This window comes from Balearica regulorum, chromosome 19 (assembly GCF_011004875.1).
Source record: "Balearica regulorum gibbericeps isolate bBalReg1 chromosome 19, bBalReg1.pri, whole genome shotgun sequence".
In the NCBI taxonomy this organism is placed as follows: Eukaryota; Metazoa; Chordata; class Aves; order Gruiformes; family Gruidae; genus Balearica; species Balearica regulorum.
In genome coordinates, this window is record NC_046202.1 from 11,298,931 (window position 1) to 11,311,912 (window position 12,982).

Below are 12,982 nucleotides of genomic sequence, written 5' to 3' on the forward strand. Positions count from 1 at the left end.
TGTCGGAGCGCCGCGCAGTGCGGAGCGGAGCGCCCGGGCGGCGGCGAGGGGTCCGGCCGGCAGCCCGCAGCCGGGCCGGGTGGAGCAGCGCGGAGGAAAGCGGAGCGACCGCCCCCCCCCCCCCCTCCCCGGGAATTACAGGCTTGAGAGGTTGTTTCGGCGGGGCCGTAGGAGCTTGGGACCGGGCCGCTGCCTCTCCCCGATGGAATTCACCTGAGCGCGGCCGCGGCGAGCCCTGGACGGCGAGAGGGACGGTGCCCCGGCGGGAGCCCGCTTTGTCTCGGGAGAGGACGGGCATGACTTTTTAAAAAAAAAAACAAACCAAACCAAAACAAAAAGTCATCCCCTCAAAAAAAAAACAAAAACCCAAAAGCAGAAGACAAATTAAAAAGCCGCCCGAAGGAAGGGACGCGCTGCCGGCCGTAGCTGCGCCCCGCCGGCGCTGGACCCCGCGGAGGGAGGTGCGTTGGCAGGAGGGGCCGCACCGCCCCGGGACCCGGAGTTGCCGCCGCCGCGGAGCCGCTGCCCCTGGCTCGGCGCTGCCGCCGCACATGGTTTTCTTTGTCCTGCTGCTGCTTTATTAGCTTTCCGCGGCCGCCGCTCTCCCCACGCCCGCTCGCACACACGCACACCCCTCTCTCTTTCTCTCTCCTCCCAGGGAACCATCTTGCGGGGAGAGGGGAGGGGGGGGCTCGGCTGCCCGGGAAGGATGTCCGCCGGGCGGCCTGCGCGCCCGGCCCTCGGAGTTGTCCCCGAAAGGATTAGTTGGGGTTTGGCTGCAGGACTTTGAGAGCCGCGCTGGATCGGAGTTTCCCGGCGCTACCGCCGCGCACACGCACGCACCTCCCGCACCGCCATGAGCCCCGGGCTGGCAGCAGCGCTTAACCCCCTGCAAGCAGGTAAACCCGCTTCGCCCCGCGGGGCCGGGCGGCGGGGCGGGGGGCGCGGGGGCCGGCTCGGCTCGGCTCGGGGCTCCCGCGGCGGCGGAGGGGGGCAGCGGCGGCAGGGCGAGGGGCGAGAGCCGCGGCCGCCTCCGCCCGGCCCCGCGGGGTGAAGTCGGGCCGCTGAGCCCGGGCACCCCGGGACGGGCCGGGGCGGCGGCGCTCCGCGTTGGCTCCGCGGGGCGCGGGCAGGTGCGCGGCGGCCGGGGCCGTTGGCGGTGCAAGTGCTCCGGCGGGGGCCGTGCCAGGAATGAGTCAAGCCGCGCTGTCTGGACAGGAAATATTTTAGTCATACATCCACTTGAATGACAGCACATTCCTTGATGAGGGAAAAATACTCTTTAGGGTTGGTTTTTTTTTTTTTTTTTTTTTTAGCCCAGGGATTGCTGACTTGTTTCATTTCATGTGGAAAAGGATTAAGCTGCGCTTGGTAACAAGGGGATTTATAAGGGAAAACGGCCGAAGTGCCAGGAAGGGAACTGTTTATGCTCAGCCCCAGCTCTGGTTTCCGCGCTGTGTGTGCCGGAGCCGGGGGAGGGAGACTGCTCACCCCGAGAGCGCTGCTCGGGGGTACCGACCCAGCCTGGGCACCGTGCGCCGCAGCCCTGCGGTTTCCCAAAATGTAACCTTGCCAGCGGTGTCTTTCCATCGGCTGCTCAAGTAAGACCTGGAAATGATCAGGATAAAAGGGGAACGAAGAGGGAGTTTTACTTGTCTCGTGTAAAGGGGATAGCCAGGCTCCTCTCCGGCTCTTCAAAGATCCGGGTTTGACCACATTGCCCTAAAGCACCCATCACGGAAATAACAGCACTTTGTTGTCTGCACAGATTCCTGTCAATACGGAGGAGATTTGGGGTCAGCGCTGCAAAGGCATTGCATGTTATCCGTCTGCGTTAGTGCTGAGTTCTTGGGGGGGGGGGTGTGTGTGTTAAAATTCATTTGGGTTTTTGTTCCTTTGCTGTTGTTGCATGCTGTTACCTCCTAACTACGGAATAAATAAGAGTTGCGTGGAAATTGATACAGTGCTGGCAGAGATTGTATTCACTGCTCTGTCAGTTATGTATCACCCTAATTGCTGTTTTATATCTGAACCCAAATTTTGAAGTAATGAAACGGGCAGTTGAAGTTCCATCTCGTGGTTCAAAGCTGCTGAAATGGGTTTGGGTTATTTTTACGGTAACCCAGGCAATGGAGTTTTTTTCAAGTTGCTGCTCCGTTCAGTAGTGTGTGGTCAGTAATGCAAAATGAGATTCATCCTCAGACAAGCTTTGTCTTGGTAAAATTACTCCTTTTTTTAGCTGCATATTGTACTGATAATCATCCCTCAGTTTGCTCACGAGTGGTTCTCAGGCAGGATGTATTGTGCACCACGTCAGGTCCGAGAAGTGCCACTTCCAGATTTCACAACAGTGTCTCTGCATGGTTTATGCAATAGCACAGAAAAAAATTTCACCTGAAAACCCATAGCTTAAAAATGATCTTTTGGGTTATGCTTGGCATTAGAGCAAACTTCTTAAAAAATAATAATAATAATAATAAAATGTTTTCTTCTTTCTAGTGTTTGGAAAAATGGAGCAAATAGGAAACTTAGAGCTTCCCTGTGCTCTTTCATTTTGAAACAGTAAAATAAAGTAATAGCTGAAACTGTAAGAAGTTTGTTTGCGTTTTAATATTGGATTTTCTTTCTAAAAAGAAAGAATGGTTCAGAGAGTTTTGGCTTCTGAGAGAAGGTGCATGTAAAAAGACAAGAACAGATGAAATTTGCTGGAAAAGGTTATTATTTTTAATCAGAGAGCAGGCTGACTGGCAAGGTTAGGAAAGCACTGAGCATCTCTTAATTTGTTGGACTAATAGTGGACTGCTCTTTCAAGCACATGGCCTTCTTGATCTCGTCAATTTGTGCATTATTCACATATTTTCATTAATTTAGAGAAAGTCGTCACTGAATAATAAATCCATCATTGGGTAATAAATCCAGTGTTTACAAGGTATTTAATTGAGAAGAAATACACCAGCTCAGCTTTTAAATAAGCCAAGAGTAATCTAGTAAAATCTGTCTAGAAGTCTGAAAAAGAACAAAGCTATTTTTAATAATTAATCGTAGAAATCTTGTATGTTGTTAACTTGAGGGCAAACAAATTATTTCAGTGTATTAACTACACTGTGCTGTGCAGTCTGAACTGTATCTACTTATTTATCGGTAATTTCACACCTAAGTTTTTAGTGCAGTCGAGGTATCTAGTATATGTTGCTTGTCTTTTTAATCTGGTTTTGAATTCAGAAGTTCCTTCCCTTTAACAAAAAAACCTGCAGCCTGCTTCCCAAATAGACAGTGTTTTTTAATTATTTTTCCTGAATCCAGTGAGAAAACAGTTTCTAGGAGAAGACTAAAATCTTTCTCAAGTGTTGCGTTTCCCCCATGTTTGCAGCCTTTCGTTACTGAGCGCATTTCTTCGACGTATTTTCGAAAAGCAGACTGTCTCTCAGCGGGGCTGGATCCAAGACACAGTTAAAAATTGAACAGCTCTGCCCTTTGTGAATGTGTAGGCGGTATAAGTTGAAGCTTTAGATGTCTGTATGCGTGTATTATGTATGTGTGTGCGCTCAAACACAGCTGTACACAGATGCATAAACTTAATGCTTCTGCTTTTGGGCTCAGGATGTTTGTAAAATTAACATTTGGGGTGTTATCTTCCCCCATCTGGTTTCTTGCCATTGTAGTTTCTGAAAGAAGGGAGCTCAATGTTTTTGTGTGAAACTTAAGTAAGGCTTTTTAATAATAGGGAGAAAGATTAGCCTACAAACAGCAGTAGTAGGCACTAACGCAATATTAGGAGGAAAAACCTCCTACGGATAAAGGTAGCTTGATGAAAAATAAAACGGGTTATTAGTTTATACAGAGCGTGGTGTCAAGAATCGGTTATTCTGACGAAGGCAAATCTTACGTGGAAATACGTACTAATGCTAAATACTAACAAGTTCTTTCTTTTTCAAAGAGTATGTAACAGCAATTTACGAAATGACTCACCTACGTTACCGGCTTTAAGGACGGTAAAAATCAAATAGTTGACACAGCAGGGGTGTCCAAAAATACTTTAAAAATTAAGAAATCTGCAGTTCTGCAAATTCCTGAAACTGGGCTGTCTGCTCCAAAATAATGAGTCTTCTCCATTGCAAAATCAATGTGAGAATGTATTGGATAATTACAGTACAAAAATACAGTTTCTGTGCAGCTAATACGTTGAATAATAAAAAAAAAATCATTTCTTTCTTTATTAAAGAGAATCTTTCCAAATAAATATCTGCACTGCAGGGCAGTGAAGCACAGCCAAACAGCACCACCTTACGGACATTTCCTTCGGAGGCTGCAGCTTCATCTGCTCTCTTGGTTTTGTCACCTGAGTTGTTTCTTTAAAATACACATACATAGGCGTGTGTGTATAAATATACCGCCATGCCTTTTGAAATCTATCACTGGTAGAAAATGTAACATATTTTTTTTTATTGGTCTTTCAGGCATCTGATGCCAGCTCTGAAAAACTGTTCAACGCTGTTACAAATAAAGGTAAGACTGCAATTTACATCACAAACATATTTTTTTTTTCCCCCACACGTTTCTTTTCATGGCAATTTCAATGGGAGATGAAATGTAACTTGTCTTGCAGAAATGTCGCAATCAGCTTGTTAGTGCTTTTTATGTTTCTCTTGGTTTCAGACATGTTCTGTATGCTTGGTAATTGCTTTGCTTAAGCAATATAAAATAAAGGCTTTAAATAATGCATTGCCTGCCAGGTCAGAATTAATTTAAATAACAATATTAGGGAATAGTTTATTTTACAAATGGCTTTAATTTAAGCTCATTTAAATAACTGTAAGAGTTTTCAAAATGTTTTAACTTGATTGTTACTCATCAGCTACATGATAGACGTGGAATTATGAATAGCCAATTTGCACCGCTGACAGTAATAACCAGCCAACGTTTAGTATTCACAGGATAATAGTCATAAACCATGGCTTACTGTGCTGTGTGCTTTCTGTAGAGTTAATAAATGATATAGAGGGCCACATTTAAATATTCAGTATCCCATTAATTTCTTCCAAACAGCAATCCAACGAGAGAGTGGCTAATGATATAACAGTACATTAAGGGAAAACTTACCCTAAATCAGTGCCAGTGAGCTTCTGTGCAGAGCTTGTCCTGAAGCAGCATTATGAGAGAGACTGTAGGCTTTGGGGATTTCTTAATTTTTACTTCTTAATTTTGGTTTGGTTTGTGTTTTTGTGAGGAGGGTTGAGGGAGCAGCTCCAGGCATTAGTTGTGCCAGTGAGTATCATTCAAAGCCTTTAAAACACGCCTGGTTTTCACCCCACTGTCCTACTTCTTTATGGCGGTGCCTGATAACTGCCTAGTAAAAGGGTGTGCTTTGAGCTGTAAACCAGGGAATTTCAACTTACTGGTTTTTTGGAACATTTGAGTCAGCTTGCATTAGAAAAGACAGATTTGATTCATCTGGAATTTACGTGTGTTTTGTTGATCAGTTGTGGATCTGGTCAGTATTTGCCCTGTGTGCTTCTCAGCTGGTTTGGGTTAGTTATTCCAGTGGGTCATGCTGGTGATTTTCTGTGTCTTTTAATTCCATGAAGCTGTAGCGGTTTAACTGGGGACAGTACATGACCCTGTTACGTTTGGGATTCCCGTGCTGATATGCCATTCCTTCTGAAGTCTTTTGCTGCATATTGAATTGTACTTACAGACTGATATTCCTGGGTTTTGTGTATTAGCATCCTTTGGAAGTGCAGTCTGGATGGATTATGCCAGTGGTCTATCTAGGTTATCTCACTTGGCAAGCTCATCTATCCTTTCAGATTAATTGGATTTACAGGGTCCCCCCTTGGCCCCTCCATAGGCGGAGAATAGGTGGCACAGACAAGTAGAAAGGGAGAGTTGTGTGTTTGGAGTGACCCGGGGCCCCCAGACTACATGTGACTGCATCTTGATTTTGCTAATTCGCTGTAAAAAGCTGTGGCATTTGCGCAGCCCTTTCTTGGGGCCGGGCCAGGGCGAGGAGGAGCCCAGCGCTGAATCCGCATTCCTGGCTGAGGCCTGTAACCAGGGTGAGGGGCTCTCCTGCCCCGCGTGATTGATGAAGAGTAGGCCCCTCTTCCTCTTCCTTTCCTTTTTTTTTTTTTTTTTGAATCAAACACATTTCCCACATTCTTATTTTTGTTTACTTACCGAGCTTGATTCGTGGCATCTATTTGGTTGTGAATACCAGTGCTTGACAGGGAGCCTTTTCTTCTGAGGTACTTTTCTTTGGTGATTTAGTTCCCTTGAAAGGATTAGGGTTTCTTTGTGTAGCCTAAAATCAACATGGGCTTTTCGAAGCTTTGCTTGGGAAACCGTACACAAATAAGCTTTTTAGTTGATGGTAGATTATTCCTTTGCCCCTTATTTCCATCAAAATGGCGTCTTTCTTTTCTCCTCCTGAGTTTCCCCTTAAAGCCATATGCTAATTCCTGTTGGTAACATGAATGACAAGGGAAGAATCAATGCAAATCCAGGTGCGGCCAAACTAGGCTGACTGGTATTTTTTTTTTATTTTTTTTTTTTCCACTGGGAGAAAGAGATTAAGGGGAAAGAGGGTGGAAAAAGCATAGGGGACAGTTTTGTTAAAGGGATTAGCATTCAAACTGCTAAATATCAGGAAAAGAGCCTCAAAAAAGATCCCCCGTTTGGAGATAATGTCAATAATTGCTTGCAGCCAGGTGCAGGAGCTCTTGCTGGGCCGGCGGTGGTTGGGAGGCTGTTGCCTTCTCTAAGCGTCCGCCCTGGGGACAGCTGACGACTGCCCGGGCGCTGTCAGTTTGATATATTCCAAGTTCAAGTTCTCTCTCTGCAATTCAGTCTGTTTGCTTCCTAGCCAGTTCTTCCCCCCTGTGTTGTCCGCGGCTGCTTTTGCCAAAAGCAATAAAAGTCACTTGTAAGAAAGGTCAGATTTGCATTGGGTAAATCATGCTGAAACCTTCAAAGCTCCTGGCTGATGGACCAGGCTGGGAGGGCTCGGCAGACTGACAAGTGTACATCCCTCCGTGTCCAGAGCCATTCCTTTCACATGTCCTGCAGCTACACCTGTCTCTCACGTACTTTTTTTTTTTTCCTGCCACTTTTATTTTATGGAGTTATTCATAGCTGAGGTAGCAGAAATTAGAGAAGTAATGTATTCACAAAGCAGGTAGAAATCCTGAAGCATTTTAGGTGGTGTATATATACATTTTGTCCCCTTTCCGTCATTTAGATGTGGACTTCAAGGTTGAAGATGAGATCAAGCTCAAAGTGTGATGGATTAGTATGGATGTGTAATGTTGAACAGTCCCTTTCTCAGAAAAACTAATAATTAAAATATCTAGAGCAAAGTGTAATACCCCCCAAACGTCCCTTGAAGAGGTGGTAAACCCCTTGAGAAGTGTCTCAGCTTGCATTTAGGAGTTAGCTGCCCTTAGAGCTGAATGGGGAGATGCATCCCTAAATCTAGAAGGGTCCTGTGAGTTTTGGGGGGTGGCACGTGGATGTTGGGGGCCTTTCATGTCTGGGGTACGTGTCATAGCTGAGTGATGCTGCATTGGAGAGGGCCGTGGGGTTCCCACGTCAGCTCTGTGCTGCCACCACTCCCAGAGGTCCCTGGCCCTGTGCCGTGTCTGCAGCAGGGCTGGGAATTTGGGAGGGACGTGGCTTGGTGCCCAGGGCAGGAATCGCTGTAGCTGCTGCTGAAATGACTTGTCCCTGGTTGTGAATTGGAGTCCTGTTCTCCATCACTCGGGCAGAAACACTTTACCTTGTAATGCCTGAAATTATCTAGGGAAATGATTCCCATGGAAATACAGGTGGCTGTGTTGGGAGGTAAGCACCCAAGGGTGCTTAGTAATGCTTGAAAAAGGAGCTGTTAACATCCAAATAAATGAGATGCACAAGAGATGGAAGAGGAGTGCATCACCCACCTGCAGCTCCCGGTCTGTCCGCTCCCTCCCTGCAGGCTGGGCCTTCCAGTTTGGGACTGCTGCTCATAGGCAGGTCTCTGAAAGAACATAACTTGTCCTTACCCTCTGAGAGCGTCAACCTTAGCACCATTAATCCTGGCCAAAATACAGATTTTGTTCATGAATTTTTGTAACATGACCTTCCAGCATAATTAAATTCCATTATCTCTTAATAATTTAAATAGACACATCTGAAGCCGTAGAGCAGGCAGCTCCTCCTCCTACTGTGTATTTCATTTATGTTAACTCCCTCCTACGTACCCTTGGAAAACAGCTTTTCCTGGAGGGAGAGATGATTCCCAAAGTGATGAAGTTTTCATTTGTGCTGTATATTGAAGTTTGCCTTTGATCAGAAACACAATTGGGCTGTTACAGCTTTTTATGTTCAAATTGTTTACAGGATGTTCATGTAAACTTTATGAATCCTTCTGCTTCCTGGCACCACCAGCTGTCAGGGAAATATTTATACTCTCAGCTGGAGGTAGATCAAGGCGTCTGGGTTACTAGTCCTCACCAGTGGCTGAAATACCGGTGAGATCAAGCCCTGGCTTTTTAGGTGGTTCTACAGCAATATCCTTCCCTAGAAAAACAGGCGTACTGTTGTTTCTCCCCTCGTCTGTCTGTGGTGAGTCATTTCTTGAGGATCCTCTACAACATCTGTTTCTGTAAACAAGTAGGAGCTAAAGTTGGCAAATACTTCTCTGCTGATCCCATTCACAGGAGATCCGTGGCTGTGGAGAAGTGCTCTTGCTCTAAGTAAACCATCCCTGCAGCATCTCATGTTGGATATAAGTGGATCCACTACTACATGGATAGCGTGTGTGCAATATTAACATGGCCAGTATGCCGGAGAACTGACTGCTGCTACCTCCTGCCTTTCCAAGGGTCTGTAGGAGTCTATACAACATCCTCACTAACGTGGTGTATTTTCTCAGCTTTGCTCTTGATTTCTTGCGAGGCTGCTGTCTGTGTATGTTGGCCCTCCATGCTACCTCTTCTCCTCATTGAAATGCTGCTTCCTAGCTTGCCGTTAGGGCTCTGGAGCAATCCCAGCGCTGCAGGAAACCCACCCATCGGCCAGCAAACCTCAGGGACTGCTGAATCATACGAGCAGTTCTGCAGATTTCTTTTTTTGTGGTTGTTATGATGGCTCACCCTCCCAAAGTGATCCCCTGATGATGGTGTCTCCTTGCCTTTCCGGTGGAGAGTTCCCTGGTGGCTTTGGATCACTTGTTTCCCTGTGTTTTGTGAGTTTCAAATGGCTTTTCGATATTTTCCATGTGAAAATTCGGCGTCTCATTACTGAGGGACTGAGCACTGGAAGAAGCCTCCGGTTTTGAGGACCCCAGGTTTCCTGTATCTGTGAGTTAGATTAGAAGAACTGGTGCATCACTTCACTCTAACTTCCAAGTCGGGCAGACAGAAAGTCGATATATGTCTTCAGATGGTCCTTTGTTCCGGTACACAACAGAGCAAGGCAGTTATTTCTGTGGCATGAAGGCTTGATCTGTGCAAGGAATTTGTTCCATAACAGGCTTATGGAACCTTATGGCCGCATCTCCTGAGCGCAAACCACTCCTCTCCATCCACACGCTTTCTGTGCCCCCTCCTTTTTTACATGCCGATGTTTTTTTGGCTAGTACGTGGCAGTCAGGTGGAGTTCCCGGTGCTGGGACGTAATCATAGCTGTGCTGCAGCTGCGGGGAAAGGTCGCTGGATGATGAGATGTGCCCAGTGCGCCCAGGGGGACAGAGGAAAGTCAAAGGTAGCCTCTTCCAAAACCTTTCAGATTCTTAAATCCTAAAATTCACAATCTTAGAAAACACTTATGGGAAAACTTAGTCTTCCAAGGCTTCACTGCTGATTTTTAAGTTAGTAATTGAAAACAAAACCATAAACCAGCCAGCATGGTGCGAGCACCAGTAGGCACTGGCTTTTCTTGACCAAAATAGCGGAGGGAGACAGTTGAAAGCGTTGTCCTGGGCATCCGTGCTCATTCGGACTGGTATCACGTAGCCTTTGGTGTCAGTCGGTGATCGTGTTCCCCTAAGAGTTCATTTAAGGCTGTTGATTTTAGCAAAGTCAAACTATTCCAGTCTCAGAGAGCAAAACGGCAATATTTACTAACACATAATTGTATCTTTTCTGGAGAGAGTATTTGTTTTATAGATTAGACTATGTTTGATTTTCTCAAAAAAGACTTATCAGCATTGTGCTGTAAAATAACAAATCGTGATAATCAGTTCAAAATAAGGTGGAAAAATTCTTGGGAAAGGAGTGTTTTGATGACAAAGAACCTGACTTGACATCACTGCAGTTAGTGGAGTCCAAGCTCGAGTCTGGCGTGAGATTTCACAAATGGAGCATCCTGCAGACCTCCCATATCTGGCCTGCTGTTAGTCTCTCCCTTGTAATAATAGTTGTTTTCTCTGAGAATGTATGTTTATTTAACTAGGTCTCTTTTTGCTTCACAATCTGGATTCCATTCAGTCAGTTACCACTCCAATTAACTAACAATTATTTAACATTAACAGTAATTACAGACGCCAGTTAAGCGCCTACAGATGTCAACTGTTAGCTTTGTACCTAATCACTCAATGAAATGGAGAAAGTTCAACAAACATCAATTAGCCAAGCAATTAGTATGAGGTAGGAAAGAGCATGTTATCATGTGTGAGCTGATTCAATTTATTTTATTTTGTCAGTAAAACACACACACACAGACAAGCAGCAATAAGTTGCTGAGATTAGATAAAGCTGTATTGTTGTGCTGTTTATACAAGATTTTTTTCCCTCCTCTTCTTCCCCTTACATAACTTAAATGTGCTTTGCCAGGCATTTGTTATCTTATCAAATACATTTCAATTGGAAAAGCACAGCAATGTCATTTTCAGCGGAGAGGCAAAGACCGTTTGCACCAGCAGAACTGTCACGTTAGCAAAGCTACTCCCACGAGTAGGTTTAACCCACAAGTTAAACCAAGGACCACGTAAACACCAACGTGCTTACGCAATGGATACGTGTTTTTAGATAACACTGGACAACATGAATTGGTTCCTTCATCTGATTTATCCATGTGTTTAATGTTGACACTGGGTTGACTTGGGCTCCGCAGCACCTTGCTTTAGTCGGATTGTAAGAGGACAAAAGGGCTTCCTCAAAGGTTGCGTCAACGTGGCCCGAGCTGTCCCAGCTCAAGGGTGGGAGCGACCCTCCCGAGGTGTTGCCCTTGCATGCCGCTGTCTGACGAGTCCTGTGTATCTGCAGCTGTCGTGGGCAGTAACCGCTGCTAACCCCAGCAGCACCGCCTGACTGTATATTGTGTGCCTGTGTGGCTCAAAAAAAGCGAGTAGGAGCTTGCCATAAATTAACTTTACCTTCAGAAAGAAACGGTTTATTTCTAACTGCCATCCAAGGTGTATCACAAACCTCTCTTTTAACATCTTTTGAAGACCGTAGAGCTGTGCAGAAAGTGCTCGGTATGAAGCGTGCCACATACGCGGGGTGCCCGGGCTTCCTGAGTACCCAGCTGTGCCACTAACCCACCGCTCCACCTCCGTAGTCCCTTTTTCTATAGGATCTTATGTCTTCTCACTTGGCACAGTTTAACACTCCTTGCTCAGGCTGTCTTAGATCCAGCTACTGTTAATTTAAAAAAAAAATGCACTCCAAAGTATCTCACATCCTACAGTGATCAGTCTTGACACTCTGGATGTCAGTAGGAGTTTCACAGGGATGTCTAAAGGAATTGCCCTTTTTTCCTTTTTTATAAAGTCTTCATAGCTGCTTAAAAACCAAAGCAAAGAGGCTTTTTTCTTCCCCAAACAAGAATGCCTTTTGCCTTCATCACCATGCCGACATATTTTAAATGTTTCTCCACATAAACCGATGCCACAAAGAAAGATATTATTTTATCATGCAGACTGCCCACAAACGTCCATGAAGTTATTTGAATTAGTCAGTGTTTTCCAAAGTGCGGGAATAGGAGCGGAGAACCACAGACAGATCTTACTGTTGCTTTCCAAAGTCTCAGCTTTATTTTTTTTAAATAGAAAAAACCCACAAGAGTCTGAACATGTGAAGAAACCCTTCAGTGTGTGACTTAAGTGCAATAATATTTGTCTGAGTAGGCAGAAAGACTGAAATCGAGCTTCCAAGTGAGAACTACCACATTGATTCTGATGGCAACGAAGACCTTGTGAAGGATGATGCTTTAAACCCGTGAATTTTTAACTTTCTCGTGGTTCAGCATGGTTTGTCAAAAAGAAAAGTCAGGGCCTTGCAACGAAGCCCCACCACCATTTCTCAAGATACAGAGAGGGCTGTAAGAGGGCATTTTAGTCTCACCACAGACCCTAATTTGTCCTCTTTTAGGCTTCAGTTCAGTACTGTGCTTTGTTGCTTGACTAACTTTAAACGCTTGTTAACACCGAACATTTAAGTGCTTTGCTGGGTGAGGGCCACAGGAGTAAATCCTGCAACACCCTGGAGACTTTCAGCCACCCACTTTCACCTGTATTTCCCTTTTTTCCCCTCCCTAGTGCAGCTCTGTGACTGAGAGGGGCTCGAGCCCCTTTGGCCGGTCCCTGTCCCCAGCGGGTCCCACTCTCTTCCCCCACCTTGCTGCTGCCCTGGCTTTGGTTGGACTCTGTGAGCTGAGGGTATTGACTCACCAGAAATCAAAATGCAGCTAGAAAAGGGGGGGGGGGGGTGATGCCCAAACGAAAGGTCCGGTGCAGGGGAGGGGGCAGATGTACAGGCAGAGCATGGGTGAGGGCAGAGGGGCTGCCTCCACCTTTGGTCCTGGCAGGATCAGCCCGGCCACAGCACGGCTTCACCCTGCCATCACAACCTGCCCTGGAATTGTTCAGTGCATGCAGTTATTTAGCATAACATAAGCTATTTTCCAAGCTAGATGTGACTAGTACAGCTGGCAGGAGCATGCTGAGAAATGCTTGAAGTAGCGAGTGAGTGTGTCTGAAAGGGACGTTGTGCAGCATTCAGGA

The 12,982-nt window shown here is 45.9% G+C and overlaps 1 protein-coding gene across 7 annotated transcripts in view; it reads left to right on the forward strand.

Moving 5' to 3' along the window:
- Window positions 1-12,982, forward strand: part of AUTS2 (activator of transcription and developmental regulator AUTS2) — a 786,364-nt gene that overhangs the window by 707,316 nt on the left and 66,066 nt on the right. For all 7 annotated transcript variants that reach the window (XM_075771882.1, XM_075771881.1, XM_075771883.1 and 4 more), the window contains one exon: window positions 4,458-4,506. In XM_075771882.1, coding sequence (XP_075627997.1) covers window positions 4,458-4,506 — 49 coding nt within the window. The remainder of the gene's footprint in view (window positions 1-4,457; window positions 4,507-12,982) is intronic.